General features: G+C 47.3%; 1 protein-coding gene and 1 long non-coding RNA gene across 12 annotated transcripts in view; one reads left to right on the top strand and one right to left on the bottom strand.

The window, feature by feature from the left end:
- LOC133262769 (uncharacterized) overlaps window positions 1–12,908 on the bottom strand; it is a 294,205-nt gene that overhangs the window by 17,635 nt on the left and 263,662 nt on the right. The gene's annotated exons all lie outside the window — the stretch shown is intronic.
- The window catches only part of TANC2 (tetratricopeptide repeat, ankyrin repeat and coiled-coil containing 2), a 222,719-nt gene that overhangs the window by 177,306 nt on the left and 32,505 nt on the right, over window positions 1–12,908 (top strand). For all 11 annotated transcript variants that reach the window (XM_061442258.1, XM_061442255.1, XM_061442252.1 and 8 more), the window contains 2 exons: window positions 324–490; window positions 2,788–3,395. In XM_061442258.1, coding sequence (XP_061298242.1) covers window positions 324–490; window positions 2,788–3,395 — 775 coding nt within the window. The remainder of the gene's footprint in view (window positions 1–323; window positions 491–2,787; window positions 3,396–12,908) is intronic.

Below are 12,908 nucleotides of genomic sequence, written 5' to 3'. Positions count from 1 at the left end.
ATTAAAACAATAAAGAACCACGAGCAGTGTGTTTAGTAAAACTTCTCCACAAGGTACTGATTCGCATCAAGTAACATTGGACTTTGTGGAGGAAGTAATGTTTAAAAGTGGTTAGCTGCTCTATCTGAGGCAACAGTTGTGTGTGTTGAATTGAAACTGTATGTGTCGCCTGCCTCTGTGTCATGTACCATAAAAAGGAGCTGCTGCTGTGTCTTTCTCCTTTAGCAGTACCTGATGGTGCTTTAAACCACTGTAGTGACTTTGCAGTACATTGTAGTTGCATGTCTTGCCTTTCAGATAAAGGCTTTTTCTCTTTCTCACAGAGAGGAAGATCCCTGATGAAGATTTCATTATATTAATTGATGGTTTAAATGAGGCTGAATTTCACAAGCCAGATTATGGAGACACCATAGTATCATTCCTGAGCAAGATGATTGGGAAATTCCCTTCCTGGCTGAAGCTGGTAGTGACAGTCAGGACAAGTCTACAGGTATGTTGAGACCAAGAATTGATAAGCTCTGTCATTGTCAATTTGGGCTTTGATAAAGATCTTAGTGGATATCTGGATTTGCTTAGACCCTTATTTCAGGTTATCCTTTGGGGGTTTTTGTGTACTTGGATTTACATTCATGTCCCCAGACTCACTTTACAGCTTTGAGTGGATCTAATCCAGCATTGCTTATTCACGTCAATAAATGCGCATCAGCAAAGAGTTTAGATCATTTGAATGAGACAGCTCAAGTACCAACAGGCTACTTCCCAAGCGTAATAGGAGGGTAGGGCCTAATGTCTGTCAGTGTTGCTTGTGAACACCCTCTCCTCCATGTGGAAGGGCAAAATAATCCCTATCTTCATACCCCTTCTATGTGACCCAGAGTGTGAGGCTCTGACTGTTTCAGTCTGGAGGAGTCAGTGTCAGGCCAAGACATAATTCAGCTCAGAGAAGACTACCTTGAAGCTGAAGCTCCGAATGTTCTTGGGGGTTTAGGTTGTCCTGGAGTATTAGTATTTTAATTTGCAGTTGGGCAGGTTTTTACCTTCAGCCTGTCCTTAGCTCCTCACCACCATCCTCTGGGCAGCAGGACTGAGCTGACCTTAGCTTGTTAGCGCAACTGCTCATATGACCGGAGCAAGCTGGGAATCATAATATCCCAGACTGGTTTGGGTTGGAAAGGACCTTAAAGCTCCTCCAGCTCCAACCCCTGCCACGGGCAGGGACCCCTTCCACTGGAGCAGCTTGCTCCAAGCCCCTGTGTCCAACCTGGCCTTGAACACTGCCAGGGATGGGGCAGCCACAGCTTCTCTGGGCACCCTGTGCCAGCGCCTCAGCACCCTCACAGGGAAGAGCTTCTGCCTAAGAGCTCATCTCAGTCTCCCCTCTGGCAGGTTAAAGCCATTCCCCTTGGCCTGTCCCTACAGGCCCTTGCCCAAAGCCCCTCTCCAGGTTTCCTGCAGCCCCTTTAGGCACTGGAGCTGCTCTAAGGTCTCCCCTACAGGAGCCTTCTCTTGTCCAGGCTGCCCCAGCCCAGCTCTCTCAGCCTGGCTCCACTGTGCACAAACACAGTGACCCAGTTTGGGCAGATCTGCTCTTTCAGCTCTTTCACAGCAGAGCTGGTTGATTTGCAGCATCACTTGCGGGAGCATTCACACTGAGTGTCAGAGCCAGGAGCCCAGAGGAGACAGATGTCGGAAGGATGGGACACACATTTGGATTCCAGCTCAGAGCTGCTCTTCAGCTGGCCCAGCTGCTCCAGGCAGAAGGGATTGTCTGCAGCTCCATAGTTCTCATTTTTTCATTATTAGCCCTTTTTTTTCAGCAGCACAAAGCTGTGGAGTTCATTTTTACTGAGCTCCATTAAGCACCTTTACTGAGATTGACTAATATTTACTGAGATCCACAGATTGATTTACTGTGGTCCTCCTGGCAGGGCACTGAGTGCTGGTTCCATCAAAGCAGGCAGCTGCTGCACGCTGCCTTGGTAACAAGGAACAGCATCTGCTCCCCAAGACACCAGGAGAGCACAGGCTGCTTTGTGCTGGAGTTCTTTGGGTTTGCTCATTAATGGAGTAGATTAAACATCATTTGGAAGAAATCTTCTCTTAGTTGTAGGTAAACTGCGTCCCTATGACTTGAATCCCTCCTTTCACTGGGGCTTTTGCAGCCCTGTGGTGTTCACTGCGAGCCTGAGGTTTGCACTGTGCTCACCCTCTTCATTTTCTTGGGAAGTTGATGTCTGCCTGGTCCAGCTCCATTGTGCCATTCCTCCTCTCTAGGCAGAGACTGAAAGCCCAGGATGCAAGAATTCCTTTGGAAAGGCCTTTGGTGATCTTTGGTTTATGTTGTATAAGCATCATCACTGAGTTCAGCAGAATCCCTACCTTGCAGCAGACAAATGTATTTATTTGGCACTGGAAAATAGCTCACATTGGTCATCTGGTTGTCCTTTCACTCTGCCATGACAGCAAAAGGGATGCCGCTTTGATACGTGGTGGGAATGGGGTCGGAATAACAAGGGCATTGCTCGGGGTTAATTTGCCAGCCATGGTTGCAGTGTTTAGGAGCAGTGTCCTTCAGTTTTATTCCAGTCACGTTTCACACACAACCTACTTGATTATAGATGAGATTGTGAGGTCCTGAGGGCACAAACTGCCACCTTGTGTGCCTGCCCTGATGGAAGAGGTCTTAAAGGAGTCTCAAAGGTGCTGTTGTAAAAAGAATTACATTTACTTAATGAATAATAAACACTGCCAGCATGAGTTCCCTTTTCTTTTGTCCTTTCTTTGTAGGAAATAATTAAGCTGTTGCCCTTCCACAGAATATTTTTGGATAGACTGGAAGAGAATGAAGCTATAGACCAGGACCTGCAGGCATATATCCTTCATCGGATACACAGCAGCTCGGAGATCCAGAACAACATCTCGCTCAACGGCAAAATGGACAACACTACGTTTGGCAAACTCAGTTCTCACCTCAAGACCTTGAGCCAAGGATCCTACCTGTACCTAAAACTCACTTTTGATCTCATCGAGAAAGGATACCTAGTACTAAAAAGCTCCAGCTACAAAGTAGTGCCAGTGTCTCTGTCAGAAGTTTACCTATTGCAGTGCAATATGAAGTTCCCAACGCAGTCTTCCTTTGATCGGGTTATGCCTCTCTTGAATGTGGCAGTGGCATCTCTGCATCCATTAACAGATGAACATATTTTTCAGGCCATTAATGCAGGTAACATTGAGGGCACTTTGGAGTGGGATGACTTTCAGCAGAGGATGGAGAACCTTTCTATGTTTCTTATCAAACGTAGAGATATGACGCGAATGTTTGTTCATCCCTCTTTCCGCGAATGGCTTATTTGGAGAGAAGAAGGTGAAAAGACCAAGTTTCTTTGTGATCCTAGGTAAGCAAATGCTCTGAGAAATCAGGAGCTTACAAATGTGTTCATCTCCTACTGTTATCTGTGTCATGGATGGGGTTACCTGACTTTGCTCTGCAGATCTCTACCTCTGTATTAGTCACTTAGGTCTGTGTTCATGGAAAGAAATAAGCACTCCCTGGTCACACAGCAGGCCCCACGTTGACTATTTCCCATATGGGCATCACCAGGGATGCCTTGTGTTTCGCAGAGCACTCCTGGAGAAGGGGAATCATCCTCCCTTTCTTCAAAGGTGCCAAAACCATGTGAAATAAGAGGATAAGAAGGTGAAAGATGAGTGGTGTGGCTGCGTCTTTTGCAAATGTCGTTTTGAAAACAAAATCAGGGACAGAATCGGGCTGAAGCAGTTTTGGGCTGTAAATGCATCTGTAGTCTTCATGATAGCAACTGAATGCTGGTTTAGCTCGCAGGGAGCAGAATTTAATCATGGTTAGATTTATGTTCTCTAAACCCAATGATCACTATTAACAGCGTTATCTCTGTTTCTGCTGAAGAGTGGGAACAGGCACTGATTGCTGTTCCAGTGGTTTATCCCCACAAGCTTTGCTCCATTTTGGCTGCCTATTTCTTCAAATGTGGTGATAAACATCAGGGAGACGCTCAGATTCAAGGCTGTGCCACTGCTTATACCAGACCTTATGGTCAGTCTGAAGGGAGGCTGATGGTATCTGCTGGAACTGAAAATCAACCTGGCTATTAGCTGTTAGCAATGCCAGGGTGATTTACCACTTTAGGTTTTGTGGTAAACAGGCTGCAGGAGAATAATACTGTATAGCTCCTCCCCACGGGCATCTTCTCTGGCTTAGGAGCTTGTGCACAGGAGTCCCGTCGAGCAAACCCTTTGTAAACCATCTCACAGCAGCAGGTGCCTTTATATCAATCCGTGTTGGTTCTTCCCTATCCTTCCTCAGAGCCATTAAGTGCTTGTCACTGTCTGATGCTTTTCCACCCTGTTTGCAATGCCTGGCCGTGTCAGCTTGCTCCCTCACAACTGTTCCACCCAGCGCTACTGGTTTTGGCTGGCCCCTGTGGTTTTGGCTGCCCTGACCTTTCTGCACACAGCTTCCCAATCCTTGCATCATCTCTGTGGCCCTTCTGTGGACCCTCTCCAGCCTGTCTGTGTCTTTTAGTAGAGGGGGGACAAAACTGAACTTCACTGCTAGGAAAACAGAATTAAGGTGCAGGATGCTCACTGGTGGGTAAGGCACTTGGCATAGGTTGGGTGCTGCATGTGGTAGCAGTGCATACAGCTGGGCAATGTGGGGCTTTGCTTCTCTGAGTCCGGAAATCCTCTTCATCCTCACAGCGATGGGGGAGGATGTTCTTTGAATGCCAGCTTGGGAATGAAACTCAAACATGCTGCATTTTAGGTGGTTTTGCACTGAAACTAAGCATGCGACACGTGTGATTTTAGCATGAAGGCACAAATCAGCCTGTACTCCCTCACCCAGTCACCAGCAGGGTATCTCTGTTCAGGTTTGGTGCTGCCTTTCATGAGCATCACAAACGCGTCTCTCTGCCTCAAAGACCATTCAGGAGCCTTTCAGATACCACTTTTCATCCCATATGTGCCATTTCCCATGATAAATTAATGATGACTTTAATGTGCACAAGGAGCACTCCTGCTCTTTGCAGGTAGGGGATCCCTGCAGAGCTAACTCCACTCAGCTCCTCACCCCTGGTGATAAAGAAGTTACAGCGAGTGTAATGGCCTGCCACTGCCTTGAGTCCATACGTACTGGAGGACTAATAAATATCTCTAATGTATAATGGACACTAATTGCATTATACTCTGATGGTAGATAATGAAACAGGATCCATTTCAATGATTAATAGAGAAGACCCCCTGAGATTCGGCAATTGCACTTCTCCAGCTCCTCCTGTCCAGCTCTCAGGAAAGAGCTAAATGAGATGTTGAGCTCAGAGCATGGTAAACCCTTGGCAATGATTAAGATAAGTGATGATCTTTCATTTTGGTTCTTCTAACAGAAGCACAGCTTGCCACTGACAGAGCTCGTAGGAGTAGCCTATGAAAATCTGCCTGCGTCTGGGCTGTTCCCAGCCAGTTGGAATTCCTTCTTGGGAACTGGGAAGACAGGGAAGCTGCCTGGAAACTTGCAGAAACACACTGTTCATGGGAAGCTTTTTGACCTTGCCAGGTCACTGTGTGAAGAGTCAGGTTGCTGAGGCTGGTTTTTCCCCCAAGAGAAGAGCTTTGAAGTGAAATGTGGTTTTATGAAGCTGCTTTTAATTGACTTACCCAGCAGAGTGTCCAGGTGTGAGGATGTCTTTAACATGTCTTTAACATGTCTTTAAAGGAATTGTGATAATGGGCCTTGCGTCCATGGCACTGCAGCTGGGGTTATCTTCCTTGTTTTATCAGAGAGAGTTCCTGTGTCCTCCTAGGAAGGAGGGTAGATATCCATCCTCAGCGGTTTTGGGTTAGCCTGCTGAGATGCTAACCCTCTTCTTTGAATGTTCATTGTGTGTTTGGAATGTTCATTGTGTGTTTGCTGTGCAAAGCAAACACCAAGTGGCATCGAAGGGGAGCACTATTGTAGAATCCTAGAATCAGCCAGGCTGGAAAATACCTTTGAGCTCACCCAGTCCAACCGTTCCCAGCACTGCCAAGGCCACCACTGCCCCATGGCACTGAGGCCTCGTCTCCACGCTGTGTGAACCCTTGCAGGGACGGTGACTGCAGCCCTGCCCTGGGCAGCCTGTTCCAATGCCTGAGCACCCTCTGGGGCAGGAATTGTTCCTCAGCTCCATCCAGACCTGCCCTGGTGCAGCTTGAGGCCGGTTCCTCTTGTCCCATCCCTTGTTCCTTGGGAGCAGAGCCCAGCCCCTCCTGGCTCCATCCTCCTCTCAGACACTTGTAGGCAGTGATCAGGTCCCCCCTGAGCCTTCTCTTCTCCAGACTGAACCCCCCAGGTCCCTCAGCCCTTCCCCATCACACTTGTGCTCCAGGCCCTGCACCAGCTCCATTCCCTTCTCTGGCCCCGCTCCAGCACCTCAATGTCTCTCTTGTAGTGAGGGGCCAGAACTGAGCAGAGGACTCAAGGTGAGGCCTCACCAGTGCCCAGTGCAGGGGCATAGCCACTGCCCTGGCCCTGCTGCCGCATTGGTGCTGGTACAGGCCAGGATGCTGAGCTAGTGATAATTGTATGTTCAGGCTTACACTGGTATTTCTGAACCTGAATCCTCCTGTAATCTGTGCTTGTTTCTGCCTGGACTTCATCAGGAACTTCCATGCAATTATTTTCCGTGGGTTTACAATGCTAGTAAAGTGTTCTGTCCCTGAGCTGCTGATGACTGTGAGAGAGACAGAAGTGATTTGCCCTGGCAAGGCAGTAAGAGAGCTGTAGTCAGATATGGACCCCAGAAGTGAAATCACTCTATCCAGATTTAAGTATCAACAGCTGAGTTACTTGTCTAGACTTGCTTTATAGTCAGAGCAGACAAATAAGAATGATTCATTTCATCATGAGCTAAAAGGCTAAAATAGGTCAGATGAAGAGTGTCTGGGAAGCATTTCCTCCTGTTGACTTATGAAGGGAGCTTGGGGTGATGGGCTCACCAGGAGATGTCTCCAGTATTGACAAATAAAGCTGGAGGAGATGGATCTCTCCAGGCTGCTCTTCTAACCAAGGCACAGGGGTTTGAGGTTCACTTTTTGTGTGCAGAAATCGAACTGTTCCACAGCAAAGGCTCTATTCTGTTTCGGGTCTCCTTGCCGTAGCACAGATGGCTGGTTAACTGCACTTACTCTGTGATTTACCATGGGATGGGGACAGCGGCTCATACTTTTCCTTCCACAAGAAGACCAGGAGCAATGAAGACAGGAGTCACTGACGCGATGATGGAGGAGAGGCTCCTGGTAGAGAACTTTGGAGGAATATCCTGCTGACCTCAGGGAGAATGAACTGCATGGAGACGCCAAAGTGTTCTTATGGATGCTGCAGATGTGGTGTTATTCTGAAGCCCCACGTACCTGTGGCCAGGTTTCCAGTAAAGCCAAATGCTTGGGTATGGGGAAAGCCCAGCAGGCATTTGACATCTCTCAAAATTGAGGTGTTGATGCCTTATTTCCTGGGCTGATGTGGCTCTGAAACCCCAGCTTGGAAATACTGCAGGAGGAATCAATACTCTGCAATAAATATCCTCTTCAGTGCACCAACACTGTGTCAGGCAGCTCCTGCTCATTGACCTTATCAGAAGGTACCTCATAACCAGGGCTATGGCAAAAAGAATCACCAGGGAGAAGTGCGGGTAGTTCCGTCATTGTGGGGAGGGCTTCTCATCTCTTCCCTTCTCTGCTCCATCCTTGACAGTGTGAAGGCCAGGTTGGACGGGGCTTGGAGCAAGCTGCTCTGGTGGAAGGTGGCCCTGCCCGTGGCAGGGATTGGAACTGAATGCACTTAAGGTCCTTTTCAACCCAAACCATTCCATGATTCTACATCCACAAACCAAATCTGTCCCTGAACCCCCACTAAAGGCACCCTGCATGGATTAGCATGGAGCAGCAATCCAAACAGCTCCAGTCCAACATGCTGAGTTGCCATGGTTTCCAGCAGAGCTGGCTTTTAATCCAATGTAGGCATTTTGCAGTTCCCTTTTTCTCTCAGGAGGCATGCTGCAAGTGGAGACTTTCCCTGCACAAAATTAATGGGTTTATCTATTCCCCAGCAAAACGGAGAGTTTTCATGGATGCTTAATCTGATGGACAACTAACAGTCCCCAGTGGAAAGATATGTCATTTAGACAGCTCGTAGGAAAAGAAGTCGGTGGAAATGGTGCTTATATAAATGCAGGGATACTACAAACAGCTGTAAACAGGGGGTGGGTTCTTATGCTGTGCATCAGCTGCTTAGAAATTACCTATCCGTAGCTCACCTGGTCATTACAGTGCATGGCTTAGTTGACTTTCTTCCTCTTTTTCTATTATAAGATTCTGAAAAGCCTTACTGTTAGCTGAAATAATAGAATCCAGGTTGGAAGAGACCTCAAGGATTACGTGGTCATCTGGGCAAAGCATGACCTAGACTGATGTTCACCAAAACCCATGTATTAAGTGCTTTCTCCACATTCACATGGGGTGAATTTTACTCAGCAAATCAAAGGTGCTCTTTGAACTCAAGATGAGGCAAAATAATGGGGTTAGGATTTATTTGAGGCCCTCATATACTTTGGCAGGGAATTCAAACTGATACTGTGCCCACCAGCACCTCGTGGGGATGGGGATGTCAATGGGTGCCTCTTGAGGTTCAGCAGGGAACAGAGCACAGCTGCTTCCAGTGTGATTTAGCACTGCTTTACTGTTGGAATTCCTTCTTTCCATGTGTTTTTCATGGCTCCAGAGTGCCAGCCTTGGAGCTCTGCATGTGTTGTAGCTCACGCTGGGCTTTTCTGAGTGCCCCCAGGTCGAGGTCTGTGCCAGCACTTGATGCATCAGCAGCACCACGAGGGATGTGTTGTGATTTGTTCTTTTGCCCTCTCCAGCTGTGGGCTGGGTGCCACGTGTCACCAGAATACATGAGGCCAGGTTTTCCCCTTGCCCCTGCTGCTGTCCAGTCATCTGCAACGTGTGCAAGGCCTGTGCTGAGTTGGTGTAATTAATTCTGGTGTTTGAAGATCATTTCCATAGCTCTGACGCTGGCAGAAGGCAGAAGCGGTGGCGTAGCTGTGATTTGCGGCAGGGCTTTATCTCTACCCATAGCATAAGAATGACAGTTCAACGTTTCTTGCTCTTTTAATTGACTCTTCAAGCGGCTCATATCAGGTTCCATATTTTTGCATCACAAAGATGAATCCATCATCGTGTCCTCCAGTTAATTGGAGGGGCAAGCACAATATGTTCGCCAAGCGGTACCCGAGGGAGTGCTGACTCTGAGAATACAACTTTCAGGCTTCCCATCTGACTTCCTCAATAACAGTTTGTGATTCCATGATTTGTACCCTAAGAGTACATTCTGAAAAGTAACATGGGCAATAGCTCAGCAAAATCAAAGTAGGAAACTTACTTTGTCGTAGAATCACAGACTGACTTGGGTTCGAAGGGATCTTACTGCTTAATACAGTCCCAACTCCCTGCCATAGGCAGGGATGCCTTCCACTAGACCAAATTGCTCCAAGCCCTGTCCAACCTGGCCTTGAACAAGTGTCTGTTGCCTGCATCTTAGATGCTAACTCTAATCTCATGCAGAAACACAGAGCTAAAACTAAGCTACTGAAGCCACTGGTGGCGAGTTGGGTGGCTGTAAGGGAACTTCTCCGAGCATCAGAAGCCAGTGCTAGTGTCATACGGGGTTCAGGACTGGGTGCATGCAGAAGAGAAGGAAGCTTGGACTCTCTCGCGTGGTAGCTCAGTGTCTAGCGAGGAGGTGGATTGCTTTAGCTGCAGGTTTCTCCTCTGAGATGTGGGCAGGGCTGCAGCTGCAGCGTTACTTGGAAGAGAAGCAGAGAAGAGACAGACTATAAATCACAACAGATGAGATGGAGAGCAGATGTGATCGCTACCACCATAAAGGACATCAGTAGAGCAGCTTGTTTTAACTGGCTCATTAGACATGCAGCGTAAGCATTTGGATGCAGAGGGGGGGTTGAATATATTTAGTGTCTCAAGTTGCTGTCCTCATAAAATCTTTCTCTTCTGGACTGTAAACTTGCGCGTGCTCTTCCATCCCCATATCTAAACGGAGAGGAATAGTCACAGAATAATCCATTCTGTGGCACTGAGAAGAGAGAAATGGAGTTAACCAGAGGCAATATCAGTGCTGACCAGAAAGAAATGTTGCTTAATTTCTTCTTGCTATTTCATTCTTCACATCTATAAGACCCACTCCTGCACAAGGCTATCCCCCAGCAGCTCAGGAGTAGCTCTGACTTTGTTCCATCTTACGTCTTGCATGCTCATTTACTCCTGGTCGGAGCAGCAGTAAAGCACTTCCAAATCACATTCCCCATTCTTCTCTAGCTCCATATATCTTAAGTAACGTCAGGTTGAATGAGAACAGAAAGCGTATCACTGTTGCTCTGTTGAGATCCTCTGTGTGTGTTAACTGTGTAGTCACTGGAGAGCTCACTGGAAGGTGTGGGTTTGCCCATCCAACATTAAATACGCCAGCAGTCTTTTCACACTGCTCTTGGACAGCACTGCTTTTCTCTGAATATAAAGTAATCTGCTCCTGGCAACCAGCAGCCTCCTGAACTGAACAGAGACAAGGGAATTGCATCTTTACTTTCTGGATCTGGCTTTTGAACTCTCATTAAGTCAGGGACTGTAAGCATTTGGAAATGCTTTTTTCTCTCATTTATTCTTCCTTTTTTGTTCTTAAATCATTGTACGTGTCCTTTGGTACCTGAAATCTGAAGGGTGCCTTCAGAGTTGTATGGTTTTCCTCTGCTGCTTCTCTTGGCAGCCAGCTGCCATTGTTTCATGTAGTGTAGAGATTCTCCAGGATCACCTCCTGATGTGGATGCAGCTCTGTTATCCCAGATAAACTGCAGACAGACTCCTCTGTGATAAGCCAAGTATGTAACATAACCTGCAGCTTAGTCAGCCTCCTGCCTGCCTGGGGCTGAGGACATGGGGCAGGGCTGAATTCAGAGCTTGTCCCTGTAGATGTGAACAGGACTGTAGCTGTGCAGATGCTATTGGTTTTGCTGGTGTTAAGGCATACCCTGGCAGTGAGGAAACATCCAGTGACCCTCTGACTTTATGAGATGTCAGAAACTTTCAAGTCCTCCATCACCAAGATGCTGTTACTCAAATTAAATTGCTCTTAAGGAGAGAGCAGATGATGTTAAGTGATTCCATTTCTGCTTTTCAAATGCTCAAGAGTGGTTCGTGCAATGCTTTAGCTCTGCCTTGCACAAATCATGGGTTTGCTGCTTTTACTGCTTTAGACTACGCAAGGCCATGGGGAACAGTAATGAAGAGCTAAGAGTGAGCGTGATGACTGGATATGGATTCTTTGTCTCCTGTAAAGCACAAGTACTCAGTCCAGCACTGCTGCAGCAATAACATCATGGTTGAAATACTAAATCATGATCAGATGTCTTCCTAAGACACTTGCTTCATGAACCCGGGGTGCTGAACTTGGTGTGCAGGTCTGTGGTTCAGACATCTCTTGATGGATGCCTTGAGCCTTGTCTGGACTGGACTTGGTTTGCAAGTCTAACCCATGCATCTGCTGATGGATGGATTGAGGCTTATCATCAGTACTCTATAAAAGTAAGCTTGGATAATCAGGTATAGCCCATTTTAGCCTGGAAATCTCATGTTTAATGCCCAGAATGATGGGTTTGTAGTTTACCGTTGAGGCCATTGGGTGTTCCTCTGCCATTATGGTAAGAATGCATTAGTGCAAAGAAGAGAACTGCTTCAGGAAAAAAGCAAGCAGCAGCCATGCTCCAAAGGTTTCTTACCCTGTTCATCAGGAATGTGTCTGCAGTTTCCTAAAGCAGCTAGAATTGGTAGCACACGTCTGCTGTGTCCTTGGTTACTGCTAGGCAGGGTGATGGGGTTTGATCATAGGTTGTCTTGCTGCAGTGCGATATGACCTGAGGGATGGAGAGGTTTTTCTTGCCTTTCAACTTGACTGTCCCAGTTAGCTCAGCAAATTAAAGCAGGGTTTCATTCTCTAGGAAAGAATATCGTGTGCTGAGGCGCGTTCCCTGCTTTGTGTGAGTTTTCTTGTAGAACCTTAATTCCTCCCAGTTCACAATTCTAACATCAGAGGGGAACTAAAGCAATAAATCAGTTGTGGTGATTCAGTGATCCATCAGGAGGAGCTCACTGAGCAGGGCTTGGCCTTCCTGCAGGCTTGGACAGATAGCTTCTGAAAGCAAAGGCAGCTCTGGCTTTGTCAGAGCAGACATTGTTCTCTGTGCCCAGGTTATGGAATTGCACTCTGCAGAGCTGCATAAAATACGAACACACGTCCCTTGGAAGAGCAGATCCACTGGGCACAGTGTCAGATCTCTGGAGTTTGGAATGGTGGTGTGGGATTAGCTGGAAGAAGGGAGATGTGGATGTAAATCAGGGAATTTGGACCTACGTATGTTCAGAAGTGAATGGGACTGATTCTCATTTACTGTTTTGCCTGGTTTTTACTCTGGTAGAGTGATTCCTTAACCCCTGAGTCATTTTACACCCTTTTAAATCTCTTTTACTCTGCCTGAGGGATAGAAGGGTGTAGAGGAAGCACAGATCTGGGAGGTTCCAGCATTTTCTTCTATGTTTCCACATGCTCCGTCGCACCTCTTCGGTCACTTCGTTAGTGACACCTTGTCCCCTTCCATCTGTAGCACAAGGGACAGGGGCACAGTGAGGGATGTGCTTGAGGTACTAACTCCCCACATCACCTTGCTCTGCTCCCAGAGCTCTGTGTGCCTCAGCTTGTGTCAATAAGGGAGGTGTAGGGACCACTGTTGAATCCATCATCCTGCTGTGTCCATATGTAGTCTTCACTT

This window comes from Pezoporus flaviventris, unplaced genomic scaffold (genome assembly GCF_033815535.1).
Source record: "Pezoporus flaviventris isolate CSIRO_AGI_PZ_B2104156 unplaced genomic scaffold, CSIRO_AGI_Pfla_v1 ptg000223l, whole genome shotgun sequence".
In the NCBI taxonomy this organism is placed as follows: Eukaryota; Metazoa; Chordata; class Aves; order Psittaciformes; family Psittacidae; genus Pezoporus; species Pezoporus flaviventris.
Note: the sequence above shows the minus strand (reverse complement) of the source record. Positions and strands in the feature narration are given on the sequence as shown.